The sequence below is a fragment of the Microchirus variegatus genome, assembly GCF_963457635.1.
Source record: "Microchirus variegatus genome assembly, chromosome: 8".
In the NCBI taxonomy this organism is placed as follows: domain Eukaryota; kingdom Metazoa; phylum Chordata; class Actinopteri; order Pleuronectiformes; family Soleidae; genus Microchirus; species Microchirus variegatus.
Genome location: NC_139809.1, coordinates 22,112,920 through 22,130,870, shown reverse-complemented (window position 1 = coordinate 22,130,870; position 17,951 = coordinate 22,112,920). Strand labels below are relative to the sequence as shown.

Sequence of the window (17,951 nt, the reverse complement as noted above, 5' to 3'; positions counted from 1 at the left end):
TGGGGACATTGAACTACATCAGAGTGAGTAGTTTAGTAATAAACAATATAGGCAAACATCAATGTAATACCTTCACATGAAAATATTTGAGAATCAAAATTGATAATTACTATATTATTACTATATTCCTCCCTGATGTCCCACAGGCATTTTTCTTTGATATGACAACTATAAGTTGATTAGCTGTAGAAGCAAGATGGTATTACCATAATATTAATGACCTATTGCAAAAGTATTAACTTACTGTAATGTCAAGTTATTTGTATTACTGTTTTTACAGCTGACATAAAATTACAAAAAAAAAATCACTCACTGAAATATTGACATCAGTGTCTAAAACCATTTATTTCAACAGGAATATAAAACCCAGACAAATAAGTAGTGCTAACAAAAACAGTCAGGTTTGTTTTATTGTCATTTGTGTTGCTTTGTATTGTTATATGGGTACATTTTACATGGTTCCACATCAGCATGTATAATCTGTATAAACTGACCCTCTAGGTGCAGTGTTTGGACAGACAGTCACATGCAATGACTGACAGGACAATGTGGTGGCTCCGAGTGCCATTGGCACACAGGACAGGAACGCTGAGGGGCTCTGTCTCCACAGCAGAACAGCACACACACTCCTGCTCCACAGCAGCTCTCTCCAGGGAATACATGGACTTGCTGTGGCATTTGCCCTGACACACAGACAGACACATAACACAGGAGGACAGATGGACAGCACCAGAGAGGGGAGTAGGGGGTGGTGGGTTATTACAGGACATTGTTTTGATTTCAATGAACTTCAGAGGCTAATCCTAGAGGGGAAAATATATTAATCATCCTTAATACCTTAATATGTGTGTTTGTGTGCGTGTGTGTGTGCATGCGTGCACATGTGTGTTGCGTGTGTGTCTGTAGTCTCTCACCTCACAGTAGTGCATCTCTATCTGGTTCTCTGATTGGCAGTCATCCACTCTGATGTAGTTCAATGTCCCCACTGTCTTCCTACACTGTGGCTCTGTGCCTTCCCATACACATGCACACTTATTAAAATCAGAGCATTGATTTAATTCATATATGTATAACATACAGCAGAGCACACAACTCAACTTACACATCTCACAGCATGTTCTTCCAATCTGACTGACTTTACCCTGAAAACAAAAGGAACAGAAATCTTTCAAAAACGTTTGACAGGATTTGAGAAATAGGTGTGGAAATGATGTGAAATGCAATCAGGGCAGTTTGTGTTGGTGGTTCTTACGCCTTCATCCAGACATGTTTGACGGTTGAAAGGTGGACAGGTGGTCACTCTTGTCTGCAGTACAAGATCTCCTTTACTATTTACACCGCAGGCATACAAGTTGCAGCCCTCCTCATGAGTGGTGTTCACCTGGAGGGAGAAAAATGCTTGTACTGTACAAATTGTAATATAGTACATTACAACACAGTGCAGTATAGTATAGTAGCTTCAGTACCATACAAAGTTCAGAGGCTACAGAACAGTATAGTGTGGTGCAGTATAGTACATTACAGCATAGTATAATATAGTATAGTATAGTATAGTATAGTATAGTATAGTATAGTGCAGTACAGTGGTTTTGCAAAACAGTATAGTTCTGTATAGTATAGTATAGTATAATAATTTACTAGGCTACAGAACAGTATAGTGTGGTGCAGTATTGTACAGTACAGTCGTTTTGATGGCCACAAAACAGTTTAGTATATTATCGCATCATATTCAGTATAGTAGTTATTGTGGCTATATAGTATAGTATAGTATAGTACAGTATAGTATAGTATAGTATAGTACAGTATAGTATAGTATAGTATAGTATAGTAAAATATAGTGAAGATTATACTTTATAGCAGAGGTCACTAACAGGCGGACCGCGGTCCGAGTCTGGACCCAGACGCCGTCCTGTACGGACCTGGACCTACAGTGAATAAATTATTTAAGTATTTTAAATGTTGACGAGGTGCTTATATTTCGACCGGCACAGCTTCTCTAGACTTTACGGTATTGGTTGAGCGAATCCGTAAATCCACTGACCAATTGCATTCGACTTGAGCCATACCATGTGACGCCACTAAAGTTTTAGAATCAATCTGTCAATTATTTTCTCGATTAATCGAATAGTTTTTCTGTCCATAATATATAGTTAAAATGTTGCTCAGTGTCAAAAAAACTCTCTAAACTCGAATAATTCATCGCAGCAGCCCTACTGGTTACCTAAAAATTACATGATAACAAAAACAAATCATAAAAAATGATTTATAATTTATAGTGCTGGGCACTATACGGTGTTAACGCATGATGCGTTTTCATGGCAACTGACTGGAAAAAGACGCACGTGACATCATGTTTAAGTGGCTCCCAATTGTTAAAATGAGCCTCTAAAGCAGGGCTGTCAAACTCATTTTCACTGAGGGCCACATCAGCATAAGGGTCACCCTCAAAGGGCCAGATAAGTGTCATACAGAATAAATGTAACCAAATATAAGGTAACTACATATTGCTAAATAACTTTCTGTATTTATTACTTATTCAAGTTACAAATATGATACATTATAGATGTAACCCCGTCCGCGATGGTGTTTCTTGACAAACTAACAGTTTTAAGAGTCTGTATCTGGTCGGGTCAGACCTGCTCACCCACCTTCAGCATGCACTGGACCCTCAGAAAAAGACTTTGAAGCACAGGTGATTTCTTCAGCTACAATAAAGCGAGCTTTAACTGCCTCATAGCTTTTTGTGATCACAGTCTCAATGTCAATATCAGTCGTCGCATGCTGCAAATACAATGATATACTGCCATCTAGTGGTAGGAAATGTAGTTTATGGTCAACACACGCCTTAAAGCAGCATAGACCTATTATAACACAATTAATCACTCGTGGGCCTCATAAAATGACATGGCGGGCCACATCTGGCCCCCGGGCCTTGAGTTTGACACATGTGCTCTAAAGGAATGCTAAACTTTAAAAACAGAGGCACACATGCAGTACACAGGTACGCTCGTTATTTGTAGCGCTGCTCTTTTCCTTTAATAAACAGACTGCTCCAGTTCCACTGTAGGCGCGCGTAACGACACAAAGAGCTAATGCAGCTAACGGAGCTAACTGGGAAACGGTGCCGCGGCCCGAAAAACTAATTTTAACAATCGGGAGGCACGTCAACATGACGATATACTTTTTTAATGTAATTATGACAGCCCTGTACGCCCGATGGCCAGTCCATGCCTGTATAGTATAGTACAGAAAAGTAGTACAGTAACATTGGTGGTCACAAGGCAGTGCCAGTCCTATACTACACTTTACTATACTATGGTTAAGTGTAAAGATGAGCTGCATGTCAGTATGTCTCTGTCCAATGTAAGTGACTATGTTTGTAAACAAGGAAATCACTGACCTGCAGACTGATTACTTCTCCATTTGGCTTTGAAATGAAGCAGGCAGTGGCAACACAGTGACCACAGCACGCGTCCTCCTCCTTCTGCATACTGTATCCCTGATAATTGTGTGGTTAAAGCTACACATTAGTTGATATATGAAGACACCAGAACAGTATTACTGAATACAAACACATGAATAAAACTAGACGATTTTTGTTGTCAATAAATTAATCAGTATTTACCTCTGAATAGAGAGAATCACAGAAGATGATGTGGTCACAAATTTAATGATGAACAGAGAGGAAATGGGGGTTAGAGGGTTAGAGAATGTTAGATGAAAATAACATATATTTTAATTTATGGTTAGTCATGATGATGATGATGATGATGATGATACAAGATAATGGTTGTGAAAAAAACAATGATGACATGGTGGTTACCATGGGGCAAGTGGGACAGCTGATTCTCTTGCAGGACAGTCTGTATTTCCTCACTGCACCGTCTTCCACTGTGCACTCACAGTGTGTGCATACATCCACCATCAGCCTCTCGCCTGCCTGCACACACACACACACACATCCAGCAGCATCACTGAAGAGTGGAATTCAAGTGATTCTATTATGAAAGCACCGCTCTGCTGTGTGACTTACTCCTATCACAGTGTTGTTGAGGACGCAGACATCCATAGGAGCTGCAGGAAGAGCAGAAAGGATTTTAAGGTATTTTACTGAGCAGAATATCAGGCTATTTGATCTCAGCCTACTCAGGACAACAGGGTGAAACTCAGATTGGAGTGCCCTCTGCTGGACACATTCTTCACCTACAATCTATCTGTCTGTCTGTGTCTGTGTGTGTTATTCGCATATCTCTCGAACCGATGCTCCGATTGATTTCAAACTTGACAGGTGTCTTGCTACAGGAACGAGTAAGTGTAGTAATGCAAAAGGTATTGTTAAATATATCAGTAAAAGAAGCACAAATTGGCTTGTTTGGAATATGAAGGAATGGTGGGCTGAAACTAACTTAGAAAAGAAAAAGGAAGCACTGAGAGTTTAGATGATGGTAAGACATTTAAAGAACAAAAAAGGTCATGTATGGAAGGTGTTTTTAGGAGAGGCAATAAATAGGTGTGGGGGTTGCGGTGAGAGTGGGGTCTATATGAGAATGAGAAAATGAATGTTGAGTGATGTGAGTGAATTTTAGCATTGAGGAGAATTTGTGGGGAATGTAACATATGGATGTATGAATGTGAGATCAGCCAATATTCCTAAATCCAAAAATCACCAGAGAGAATGTACGGGAGAAAGTGTTGACTAATATGGATGTGAAGAAAATATGGAAAAACTTGAGAGTGAAGTGAAATAGCAGTGAATGTGAACATTTTGATTTAATAGACACAATAGAATATTCAATAATGTTGTAACAAGTAGGTTTGATGTGAATGTAAGTGAAGAATGTGATGTGTGTAGAGTGAACGAGGAAAGTTGTATGCATGAGATTGTTGAATGTAGGGAACTGAAAGTTTATTTTGAGAGGATGAAAAATGTAATAAGCAAGAATTGGAAAGAACAGTTTGTAAAGAAAATGGAATGGAGAGAGTAATGATTTAATTTATAGAATGGTGGGGTGGTGGAAGGATTAATGTAAATAATGTAAAAATAAACATGTTTGCTTCTGATAACAGAGTTACAACAACAACAAAAGTTGTACATTGTCTATGTCTTTCCAACTGAATTAGGACCATTTTGCACCGCTGAATCCAAAAATGACATCAATTTTTCTCAATCATGCTAAATTGATTTTCTAACAGATTCCTGTTAGGAACAATGGTGAACAATTCACCGCAGATGTAGCAAAATACCTCAGGCTTATTTTTGCAAGATCTTCTAGTCGAAGCCATTTGATTCGCTTGTGTATAAAAACAAAATAATTAGTCATAAGTTGGCACATGCAAAATCTTCAGAATTTTGCATCATACGACGTGAAAATACCCGTACATGTAAACAAAAACGTTAAAAGATGTGATTTTTGGAATCAAAATGATCCTAACTTAGCTAAAAAAAACTTAAACAATACATTTGTGTAATCAGTGTAATAAAAGATTAAAAAGAAGAAAAAAAAGCACTTTTGACTTTGGTTCTCCGACAACTTCCCACAGTTCAAAAACATGCAAATTTGGGGATTATTAGGTAAATTGGTCCCTCTAAATTGACCGTAGGTGTGAATGTGTGAGTGAATGGTTGTTTGTCTCTATATGTGGCCCTATGATGGACGGGCAAACTGCCCAGTGTGTACCCCACCTATTGCCCTATGTCAGTTGAGATAGGCACAGCACCCCCCGTAACCCTCTGGAGGATAAAGTGGTAGATAATGGATGTACTTGTTGTAAGGGTTAGGGTTAGGGTTGTTTCCAACAAGTGAAGTGTAAAACATGTTTTTCTCTTTTCTGGGCCTCGTAGTGAAAGCTCGATGATGCAAGCATTTGAAATGACCCCTGCAACTTCTCCTAACTCATAAAACCAGAGTGTAGTATCAGATAGAACGGCTGCTTCTGTGTTTTCTGCTTTATGCAAGGTTGTATGCATGTGTATGTATTTACCACAGCTGCAGTGGGGGCAGCAGTCGCTGGTGTCACAGCGTAATTCAGTTCCCAGTGGGCAGGATGGAGTGTGCACAGCAGAGCAGCTGATGTTTGTTGCAGATATGAACATTTCGTCTTTGACCCTCACACACTCGTGTAGCACACACTTATCACGTGGAGACTGCCACACCTCACCCACCTGTAGACACATACACATTTAAATGACCACTATTATTGTATGAAAAAAATACTTTAAAGTTATACTCTATGCTGCCACGGTAGTTAGTAGTCGGAACTCGGAATTTCCGAGGTCACGGGGCTTTCCTTACACTCACTTAGGATTGCAAGATACTTTATTATTATTTTGTATTTTGTTTCTTTCATTTTCTACGCACTTTGGTCAAATACCACATACCCTGGTATAAGTAGAACAGTATATTTTCCACTAGAGGACACTTGCATACCACTGGTATTTGTACAAAAAAGAAATGCCTTTTTTGTATTTGTACTTTTATTAATCCCTGTACTAAAATGCCATCTCTGCATTTAACCCATCCTAGAAACCTTCCGAGTGTAAAGAGCAGTGGGTAGCCACTCAGCAGTGCCTGGGGAGGGTACCACAGTTTGAGAACCATGGGCATAGAGAATAATAATAGTAATACAATTCTGCTGTGACAACTTAAAGGAAATTAATACTTCCTCTAAGTAAGCACATTATTATATGGGTTTGTATGTATTGCTTTACACATGCACATACGTGTCTGAGATTTCCACCAATCAGCATGTCTCCTCGCATCTCTCCCTTTGACTCCACACAGCTGGTCGGAGTGCACTTCCCACAGCACTGCCCTTTTGATGGAGTGTATGTGGAGCCCTTTAATGTATAATAAATGTATGTAAGAATCAAAGAACATAGAAGCATCATAATGCAAAAGTGTGTGTGTGTGTGTGTGTGTGTGTGTGTGTGTGTGTGTGTGTGTGTGTGTGTGTGTGTGTGTGTGTGTGTGTGTGTGTGTGTGTGTGTGTGTGTGTGTGCGTGCGTCTGACCCGAGCACATGTCCGATAGCAGACAGGTGGGGTGCACTGAACAATGTGCAGATTTGTCTCTTTGTCCTGGAGCTGAGTGCAGGTGCACCTTTCACATGCTTCCTCCCACTCACTCCCCACTGGGTGGACCACCCCACCAACCACGCACACCTGGAGAGAAACAACAAGAAAAAAAACGGGATGTTTGGTCAGGAATGGAAATGTGCTCAGTGAACGTTAACCACACCCACCTTGTCTGGCAGGCAGGTGGTCTCTGTGCAGCTGCAGTCATTGGTCGAGGACGATGTTATGAACCCTAAAGGACAGGTGCGGGTGGAGTTGGTGCAGCTGCACACACACTCAAACACATCACAGCATTTTGTCTTTGTCACTGACAGTTGCCGATGGGCGGGGCAAGCAGGGGGAGCTTGGAGAGCGCACTCTTCTTTTTTGCAGACTGGGATGAAATTAGAGACATTAGAGACAAAAAGATCACATGGATGTGCATTCTTTTTTTTCTTTTCCTTACATAGACTGCACATCGTAAAGATTAAATGGCCTACCACACTCATGTATGGGCTGACATTCCCCAGGGTTCTTCAGAACCGCGGTCTGACCATCCTCACAGCGCGGTACCTCAGGCAGCTCGCAGTTCACTCGATCACACACTGACAAGTCACAGAGATACAGTCTGTTATATATATATATATATATATATATACATACACAATGTATATATATATACACACACATAATGGATATATATATGTGTGTGTGTGTTATTTATTTACATACCGCACTTATACTGTGGGCAGCACTTGAATTCTCTATCCTCCTTCAAGAGCTCACATGGTCCACACACTGGAGCTACACACACAAACAAACCAGCTGATTTATCTGTGCATTGCTCAAATTTATTCAGCAAATGTTTCACTAAAAAAAGAGAAAAAGCACTGCAAAAGCAGCAGTGACGGATGGGTTTGCTCACGTCTGATGTCATTGCAGGGCCGAGCAGTGCAGTTGATGCGTTGTTGGTCCAAACACATGCAAATCAAGCATGGGTTCTCATCTGGTACCCAACTCTGCATATACTATACAAGCAAAAAGTAAACCATTATTATATTTATATCTGCATTTGGTTGCTGTAGAAATGAACACCAGAGGATGCTCATAGATCACCTTTCACAGTGAACATTTTGGTTGCTACATTATAATCCATTAGCATGAGTTTTTCTCTGAGTAATTATAATTCATTACATTGTTTTTGTTTTTTGTTGTTGTTTTTCTCACCCTATACTTGTGCCCATGGTGGTCGACACATTGCCTACACGCCTCTGGTAATACACACTGTCCGTGATGCAAAATTGTCCCTCCGGTACAGAAGCAGCCCTCAGTGGGTGTGTCCATGCAGGATGAGTTGTCGTCACCCCTGGCAAACGAAAAGTCACCCCGCAATGTCTGAATGCTGCCACAGTCCTCCACACAACCTGTGCGACATGCGTCATACTCCATGGAGCTGGGGCATGATAATGCTAAAAAAAAGGAAAATGTTTAAATTTGGGCTCAGACAGGGTGTAAAAAAGACACAAACTAATACTGCATAAGAAAGTGACTCACGGCAGAGGTGAGGACTCCTCCAGTTCACGCATATGCCTCTCTGTCTGCACAGGCGTGCATAGGCAGAGATGAGCTCACACACATCTGACTCCTCACACGCCTGCTCCTCACACTTGGCAAGGAACACCAGAATGGGAATGTGTGCATGGCAGCGTTCAAATGCCTCTAAACGCAGAGCCTGACATCCCATAGTTACAGCAGATGAGCATACCAGCTTCCGTTTTGGCAGACAAACACTGCCATCCACGGCCACGGTCCAGTCTGAGATGAAGGATGGTTGGTCTGTGGTTGTGTTCCCATCACGTAAAGAGAGGACATTAACCTGCTCCTCTCCACACGCACCTGCAGGAAAGCAGACAATCAGGTATGATCGAAAAAGCATGTCACTCAGTAATACTCTGTATTTCTGTAATATGTATGCAGTAGGGATGGCACCATACTGCTTTTTTGTGTCCAATACTGATATCACAAACTCGCGTTACTGTGCTTAAGTATGTTTTTTGAATTACTGTACTTTCATATGTTAAACCACATCCGCTACCTAGTGAAAAACAATAATGTTGGCATTATTCTTTCCACCACTGCACAAATCAGTCAATTTAGACCTTTTAAACCATGAAGCTATTAACAACACATTTGTGCCATTTCAAGCTATTTGAAAAACATCATTCTGTTGGGTTTCATTGTGTTTTTTTGTTTTGTTTCTTTGATGTCATCCATTGCCCGATACCAGTAGTATACTCTCTATTGGATCATAATAATTGTCGGTATTGTGATTTGTTTTGACTTCCTTTATTTTAATTTCATACATTGTTGTGAATTATATGGAAATTGAATTCATGCCATTATTTGCGCACATTGTTTAATTTGTCTTATTCTAAAAATACCTCCAATAAAATGATTTGAAACAAAGACATACTGTTGAGAGAGAACAAATATCCTTCTGCCTTAACGAGACATAAACAGCCAGTAACATGACTCAGCTCAAATGCTGTTGCTGATTTTATTTAAATTTTTACAACCTGTGCATAATTCAATATGTTTATTTATATAGGATCTTTGGATTTTATCAAATTTTCCATTTTTATCTGTCCGATGGCTGATCCAATAATTATGACCAGTACCTATATTCAGTATCAGCTCATCCCCATTAATGAGTAGTGTAAGGAGTAACAAAACGATAAGAATATGACAAACAAAGACAAAGTATCAGGACGTTTCTGCGTTACTCGATACTTTGTGTACAAACAGCAGATTATTTGCCTGCAGCATTAATGTAGTTGCACATTTTAACAGTCAAATGTATATATTGGTGATACACAGTTCATGTTTTCTGTTTTCTGTTTTCTGTCAATATCTTAGTGTATCTTAGTATAGGCTGTGAATCTCTGTTATTTTCTGTGTTTGGTTGGAGTAACTGTAACAAGAGCAATTTCCTTCCGGGGAATATATAGTATAAGTATTTTTGATTCTGATTATGTCACATTAGACAGAATATTCAGTTTGACTGCTTGTTTTTGAGTCAACAATGGATTAAGTTCCAAAATAAACATCACATTTTGATTGTATTTATAAACATAATACTAGTATTTGCTTAGTTTTACAGCTTTTATCAAGTTCAGTTTTTTAATTAGTATTTAAATATGTCAAAACGCTTGCCCCAGAATCCCTCTCCAGATTTATCCATAGATGAGAGACAATAGGAGAGTAAATCGGAGCACGGTGAACCCTAACCACTGTAAAATACTTCATCATCTCTCTATGTTTGGACAAAATAGGATGTCACCAATGAAACTCACAATCAAATCAATTTCAGATGTGACATTTTCTGCTTGGGCCAATGATTAAATGTTGGCTAAAATCAAATCAGAGCTGTACTCATTTTAGCTAAACAAATCCGTTTTAATTGGTGTATGGTGAATGTGTGCAGTGATATATTTTGTTGTATTGCAATGTCATGTATTTCCAGTTTTTTTTTTTTTTTCATAATGTATTTTACATATAAAAGCCCAACTAGGGACTGGAGTTGCAAATGACCTATTTGCTATAAACTCTCAGTGCAACACATATATCATTAAACTGCATTGTACTTATTAAATAAATAAATAACATTTAATATCACAAGTAATGCTACTGAAGTATAACATGTAATAAATATAGGATTATTGGCTGCTATTTGTTTTACCACAGAGTCCGGCAGTGTGGCTGGGGGTGGATGAGCTCAGCAGTGTGATAGTGAACTCATTGCTCTGTGGAGTGAAAGTCAGGACATAACCATGATCTGATTTCAGCTGCAGCATCACTCCTCCATAACGCACCAGCTCCAGGCCATTGTATCTCCACGGCAGCACAAGCTCCTCCTCGTCAATCACTGCCTACACAAACACATAAACACACATAGATGTATTTTAACGTTTTTTTTCTTGTTGCCTTGCTATAAATTGTGTGTGTTTTTAATCGTTCTTTTGATCTTTTTCGTATGTGGCTCCTTGAGGGGACTGTGGAGTGGCAGTAAGATAAACTGCCTTTAGTCAAAATCTTTAGGCAATTCATTATGGAACAATTTATGATTACCTGTCATAGAAAGCTACAGATTTACAACATTTAAAAAAAAAAAAAAAAAAATTAATCTGAAAAACAGGATAAAAACACACTAAACAGGCGAGTTTTCCCAGGAATGTATAATGGAGAATGTACAATATAAAGTGTACAATCTAAACTATACTATCTAGGGCAATGTGTAATCCACAGAGGTACTTTAAAATATTGTTTTTATTGTGTTTTATATATATAATATAATTCTGAAGAATTCTGCTGTATACCTTCCTTAGAATTTCTTATATTTGTACACACCCTAATTCCTGATAGTGAATTTTACTTATTAACATAAAATATACCAGTAGTGAACAGCCAAACCAGGAGCAGTTAGATTTCATGTAAACCACACTTTTACCTTGTTATTGGTAAATTAAGCTTAAAGTAAGCTGCAAGATTTTTTTTCTTGGTTTTTTTTTTCTTGAAAATCTATTTTTGTAGTATATATGTTGTACCACCGTCCTGTTTCATATTACAGTAAATCATGATAGCTTACCGTCATATCATCCTTTAGCAGCAGCTTATGTGAGCCATGAATAACTTCCATGACTTTCATGCAGACCTGGTTGTAACTCTCTGGGTTCTGACAAGGTCCACTGTGAAGTTTGACCTCTGACCCCTTGCTGATGCCTCTGCTAATAGTGAGAAGTGTGTAGGAGCACCAGCCCTCCCCATCCAGCCTGAGTGCCAAGGCATCAAACCTCACCACATGGTTGGTGGAGCTGCCCATGCACATGCCTGTCAACACACACAGCAGGCGGGATCATGAGAGAGTGTGAATGTAGGAGCACTAGACTCCTACATTCACAGTTACGATCACTAACATGTGAGAGAGTTCATATGACAGAATATTAGGGCCATACTGATAAAAAAAATGTGTAATATTAGGCGAAAACAGTTGAAATATAATGTCCAGACAAATATTATGATGTTCAGCTGCAACCTGCGACAGGATGATGAACATGGGACTTTTTGTGACATTATACTTTGGTTCAGGCTTCACAAAGAAGAAAATAATTAATCTTGTGGCGCATCAGCATCAGTATCAGGGCTTTGAAAAGATTGTGTAAGATTATTTTCCAAAGAAAAAATCACAAAAATTTGGAGGAAATCCTCTCTATTGTGGAGGAGGAAATGACTCATCTGTGTAACATCTGTGTGCTGCTCAAAGAGGTTGCATAGTTTCTCAAGAAACAATTAGATTGACAATTAAGAGTTTGGATCCAGGAGGAGTAGAACTCCAACAATCAACTCCAACTTTATGGCATATTGATAAACTTATGATAACCTGAAGTCATATGGCATTGCAGTTAGATGCAGCATAGATGTCACATTATGTAGACAGAGGCATACGCCACTAAAAAGTGTAAAAGAGTTTAAAAGCCATAATATTACAACTTTATTCTTGTAATATTACAACTTTTAACATATTAAAAAAAATAAAATAAACAACTCTATTACAAGTTACTTCTCAAAAGCTTAAATATTTGTTTTGCTTCAGTATGGCCCTAATACTTTAAGAAAATTGAACAATCCCTTCAGTGGGTGGGTTACATGTGATATTAGAATATTCAGAGGAGATCTGTTCCTTCTGATGTACATACATGGACATTCCCAGTGGCAGCCACAGGTCTGCTGGACTCTGATAGGTGGGATGTTGTTTCTGCAGGCTGGTGGTTCCAGTCTGTCACAGCTGACTTTGTGATTCTGCACTGTCACCGCCCCACTAGGATGGCACAGAAGAGCATGGCAGCCATCCTCCAGCAGCCATGACTCACCAGGCTGAAACACATAAGCACATGATCTAGATGTTCTCATGGCTGCTCAGTGCTGCTGTGACTGCTTCTTTGAATCTTTGCAGACATTACTCACTTTTCTCTCATTTCCATTGTCGTCAACACACGCTCCAGGTGGACCAGCTGAGTAACAAAGCACAGAACATCTCTATTACAGTTTTTCTCCATTGCTTTGGCTCATTTCTTGAAACAGATATTATTTTTTTCGTTTTTTGATTTGCATTTTCGCTTTGCGTTGATGTTTTTGTGTTTTCTGCATTTGTGTTTTGCACCTCAGTGCCACCGTATGAAAGAGCTACATGTAAGCTAGTATGTACATGTAAGTCAGATATCTTGTCTATCATTATAACCTTTTTACAATTAAGCAGTGGTTCCCAAATGTTTTTGGCCTCAGTACCCCTTTTATCTGTATTTGCTTTATCTGATTTCAACATTTTGCCTAAAAACTGCAACAGAAAACTGCAGCTTATTGTATGATACAATTAAAGGTCACATAGAGTGGTCCTGTTGCACATATATGTTAGTTATGGAGGTCTACTTACATATATTAACTTGTTTTTATGGTCAAAAACCTCCTAGTTGCTGTAAACTAGCCGATAGAAATCCTCTTTTCTGACAGTGTTTTTCTGCTGCGAGATTTCAGAGTGAACTTTCACCCCCAGAAGACAGAGTCTCTTGGCCAGTACTATCCAGCACATCCGTTCTCAGAAGCGCAGCGCCCCCTCCACCGTGGCCCGCTCATCAGGGCCTGGTTCACTACCCATCCAAGGATGGTCATGGTGTTCTTACCACCTTACTCTCCTTTCCTAAATCCCATTGAAGAGTTTATCTCCACTTGGAGGTGGAGAGTGTATGAGCATCAGGTGCAAAATCAAAGGTCCCTGCTCCAGGCAATGGACACTGCGTGTAAAGACGTAACAGGAGATCAGTGTAGGGGATGGTTGCGACATGCACGCCGTTTGACTCTGATGTATGGAAGTTACTTTAAGTTTGTGAATAATAATGGTTACAATTTCCTTGGCAGTCTGAGTGCAATGTAATGATGTCAAACCTAGAGAGAGAGGCAACTTACCGTAAAATCATATTTTTTTTTTCAGTTTTACACACAATTGTATTCTGTTAACTAGACACAAAAACTAGTACAGTAACCATTGTCAATGAAGGACTGGGCTAAGACTGATAGGTGGACATGAGGGATATTTCAATGGTCATCTGCCATAGAGACAAAACATCTAAACATTTTGACTTGCAGTGCTTACAAAATGCCAAAGGGACAATGGATTTTGGGGGCACTGACTATTTATATGAGAAATGAATTTAATTTTGAAGCATGAGTGAAGTGTTTTGGGAGAGATATGAGCTTTTGCAAGTGAACTATGGTGTTGTGCTAAACTGTAAGACTTTTTTGCCAAATGATCTTAGAGTTTTGAGAATGTAATTTCTGTTTCATGAAATGAGCCAAACCAATGGAGAAATTACCAAATCAATGTTATTAAAAGCTATTCTATGTCTATTGAAACTATAATTAATTATCGATCACGCTCTACAAAATGTGTGTGTATGCACCTCTGCAGATCCTCTCTGTGAAACCGTGGTCCAGAGTCAGCAACATTCGTAATTGATCCATGCTGTTCAAGTGCAAGGTGTTGTCTTGGTTGCCATGGCGCCCAAGTACACCAAGCTCATTCCTGTCATAGTTTGGTCCCACACCAATGGGGAACACTGACACACCTGAAGGATGACATGTGTCAATAGATAGATAGATAGATAGATAGATAGATAGATAGATAGATAGATAGATAGATAGATAGATAGATAGATAGATAGATAGATAGATAGATAGATAGATAGATAGATGCATCTGTGATGGCTTGCTTTACCTGCTGCCAGTGCTTCATTCACTGCCTCTGTCACATCATCGGCTGATTTGTCTGTCACCAAAATCACCACAGCCTTGGCCACACCCACTCTTCCTCCACTGATTGATGAGATGGACAACTGCACGGCAAACCGCAGTGCAGAACCTGAAGACACACGAAGAGTGAGGTTATATGTCTTTAGTGTGTGTGAGTGTGCTTGAGTGTGTGTGTGCGTGTGCCCATGTGATAGATCCACTACCAAGTGCAGGAGCAGCACTGGTCCTGCTCTGAATGCTCTCAACCAGGTCCAGTAGGTGTGTTTTTCTCTGATTATCCTTCCAGGTGAGCTCTGCCTTGTTGGTGACTCCATATTGAACCACACTGACCTGAGTGCTGTTCAGTCCTGCACACAGAAACAAGAAAGGAGGATCTTGTATTCCTATGAATGCCATCATATACTGTATATTTAAATACAATTATATAATAATTGTAGCGGTAGTTCTTGCTCAGCCATATTTGCAAAAGCTTACGAGCTGATGCACACATTTACACCGTGTGATATTTAACCAGTGTATTGGTTAAGGTGTATTGTATGTAATAACTCAGTGATGCATACTTTCAATATTCAGTTGATTCAACCAAGCACAGAGTTAGATTTCAAATTATGGCTGTTTCATAATCAACTCATATTCATTTAAAAAGAATGTATGCGTCAGAAAATAGATGTTTTTCCACTTCTAATTCTAATAGTATTCATGCATTTAGGTTGTGGGTCAAACCTACCTATGTCAGCATTCTCGATGAAGGCTTGGACAAATGTTTTCATATCCTCAAACTGGTTTCCAGCCTTCAACAGGAACAACACATCCACGGGCTTCTTACACGGCACTGTGCAAATACATGTTAATTTTCTTGTGAAATGTGAAGTCAATTGAATACAAAAATTCAGTCTGTCTATCCTCCGTACCTGAGGGTGGCAGGCTGGAGAGTGTTGGGGAGACCAGTGGTGTTATTGTAGGGGAGCGGGGCCAAACTGCGGTCTGTGTGATATTGACTACAAGAGGAACTAGGGTCAACAACCTGTTGTAGTCATCCACTATCACTGGGCGTTGAGGGAAGCTATAGGGCAACAGGTCAGTCTCACGCACTTTTGGTCCAACTCCAATAGGATACACTTGTGTGTGACTGGTGGTAGATGGAGGGCGTGTCACTGTGTCAGTGGGTGGGTTCTCCGTCACAAGAAAAACAAGCTGAGGAGGGGTGGGGCCTCGTGAAGGCTTGGTGGTAATGGTTTTCTCTAAGGTTGCAGTGACAGCCGTGCCTGTGTTCGTCTTACTTCCACCCCTCCAATGAATCTGTCTCAACTGTTCCAGCAGCAGCGTCTTCTGTCTCCTCACCTCCCACCGACTGATCTCCACAGTGACCGTGACAGAATACTGGATCACAGTGATGCGAATGAGCTCCTCCTTTTCTATTAATTGCGAAACAACTTCATTGAGGAAGATTAGTGACTTATTAAAATTCACGTCACCCACTGAATCCGAGCCCTCCAGTATGAATGTGACATCTTTGATAGAAGAAGAGGATGGTAAGGTGGTACTAGGAGACAGGGTAGAAGGTGTAGCAGGTGTAGCTGTGTTGGTAGTGTGTAGTGTGGGATTTGGCTGCAAAGGAGAAGTCTGGGTAGTGGTTGTCGTCGTCTGGCGAGCTTTACCCACTGTGGGCTGAGTTTTTGGCACCTCAGGCTCCATCCCCAAGGTGCAGAGGTAATCTGTTAACTCCAAGAGATGATTGGACAGCTCCGCTGTGCTGCTCAGCACATAAGCCCTGTTTTCAGGGTTGGTCTTGGTGATGTCATTAATCTGGCCCATGTCCACACCAGGACTCAGTGCCACAGTCAACGTGGTGATGGATTTCTTGCGAAGCATCTTGACGATGGAACGAACAGGACGAGGGTTACTACTGGCAGTCAAGATGATTGCGACACGGCCTGCATTCGGGCGCTTGTTCTTGTCGTAGATGTTGATGACCAAATACTTCACAGCCTCGTCCAAAAAAGCTGCATCACCTCCAGTGTAATGCAGCTCATGCACAGTCTTCTTAAACAGCCACTTCTGAACCTGGGGTTAATGACAAAAATGTCTTATTATTTACTGTATATTTTAAGATTCTTTATAATCCTGGTCACTCCATTGAAAAGTGTCACAGTTTCAACATTACCAGTACATTTCTCATTGTCTGTCTGCCTGTGTCACAAACTCTCCTGTTATTCCAGACCCTGTCACTCACCTCTCCTGCCACTCCCTGTCACCTATCTGCTTTGCCCCTGCCACACTCCTGTTCCCTATCTGCTAATCACCCAGCCCATTTATATACCAGCCCATTTCCCTTTGTCCTCTGACGATTGTCTAGTTTCAAACCCTAGTAGTCCAGCGTTATTTTCTATCTGCCTGATTATTGCCTGAAACCTGCCTTCGACCTGAGACCATCCCGTTTGCCTGCTCCCTGTCTGATTTTGTTTGCCACACGGACTGACTTTCTGGTTTGAAACTTTGTCGAATAAACTCGACGCATTACATCTGACCTGCTCTGTCTCCTTTGTTTCTGTCGTGCTTTTGGGTTCATGTCTGCCGGCTAAACTTGCTTGCCATCCTGGAGCCGCCCGTACCCTGCAGTTCCTAAGGCAACGCTTTTGGTGGCCTGCCATGGCTCAAGACACGGCGGCCTGTGTCCCATCTGCGCTCGAGGCAAGTCATCAAACCCCCCACTCCTCTCCATTCCTCATCGCCCCTGGTCTCAAATCGCCGTGGACTTCGTCACTGGCCTTAATGGCCTCTCTCGGCTATCAACCCCCACTTTTCAATTTCCAGGAGGACGAAGTGGCAATACCATCCGTCCAGGCCAACCTCCGGCGTTGCCAGTCAGTATGGCGACAGGTACCAGCTTCTCTCCTTCGGGCCTCTCAACAAGCACAAAAACAAGCCAACCGACATCGAATCCCCGCACCCAACTACCAACCTGGACAGAAGGTCTGGCTTTCTTCAAAGGACTTTCCGCTCCAGGTTGAGTCACGGAAACTGGCACCCCGGTTCAT

The 17,951-nt window shown here is 40.6% G+C and overlaps 1 protein-coding gene across 1 annotated transcript in view; it reads right to left on the bottom strand.

The window, feature by feature from the left end:
• Window positions 1–326: 326 nt before the first annotated feature.
• The window catches only part of vwf (von Willebrand factor), a 36,768-nt gene continuing 19,143 nt past the window's right edge, over window positions 327–17,951 (bottom strand). Inside the window, exons 29-53 of the mRNA XM_083893951.1 lie at window positions 15,825–16,977; window positions 15,641–15,745; window positions 15,117–15,260; window positions 14,879–15,022; window positions 14,565–14,729; window positions 13,075–13,121; window positions 12,807–12,984; window positions 11,699–11,940; window positions 10,793–10,982; window positions 8,608–8,949; window positions 8,281–8,522; window positions 7,979–8,081; window positions 7,786–7,857; window positions 7,554–7,658; window positions 7,242–7,447; window positions 7,012–7,161; window positions 6,722–6,838; window positions 5,983–6,163; window positions 4,034–4,074; window positions 3,824–3,940; window positions 3,401–3,499; window positions 1,253–1,381; window positions 1,103–1,142; window positions 915–1,012; window positions 327–683 (exon numbers count right to left, since the gene is read on the bottom strand). Of these exons, the coding sequence (XP_083750077.1) occupies window positions 498–683; window positions 915–1,012; window positions 1,103–1,142; window positions 1,253–1,381; window positions 3,401–3,499; window positions 3,824–3,940; window positions 4,034–4,074; window positions 5,983–6,163; window positions 6,722–6,838; window positions 7,012–7,161; window positions 7,242–7,447; window positions 7,554–7,658; window positions 7,786–7,857; window positions 7,979–8,081; window positions 8,281–8,522; window positions 8,608–8,949; window positions 10,793–10,982; window positions 11,699–11,940; window positions 12,807–12,984; window positions 13,075–13,121; window positions 14,565–14,729; window positions 14,879–15,022; window positions 15,117–15,260; window positions 15,641–15,745; window positions 15,825–16,977 (4,596 nt within the window). The 3' untranslated portion in view covers window positions 327–497. The remainder of the gene's footprint in view (window positions 684–914; window positions 1,013–1,102; window positions 1,143–1,252; window positions 1,382–3,400; window positions 3,500–3,823; window positions 3,941–4,033; window positions 4,075–5,982; window positions 6,164–6,721; window positions 6,839–7,011; window positions 7,162–7,241; window positions 7,448–7,553; window positions 7,659–7,785; window positions 7,858–7,978; window positions 8,082–8,280; window positions 8,523–8,607; window positions 8,950–10,792; window positions 10,983–11,698; window positions 11,941–12,806; window positions 12,985–13,074; window positions 13,122–14,564; window positions 14,730–14,878; window positions 15,023–15,116; window positions 15,261–15,640; window positions 15,746–15,824; window positions 16,978–17,951) is intronic.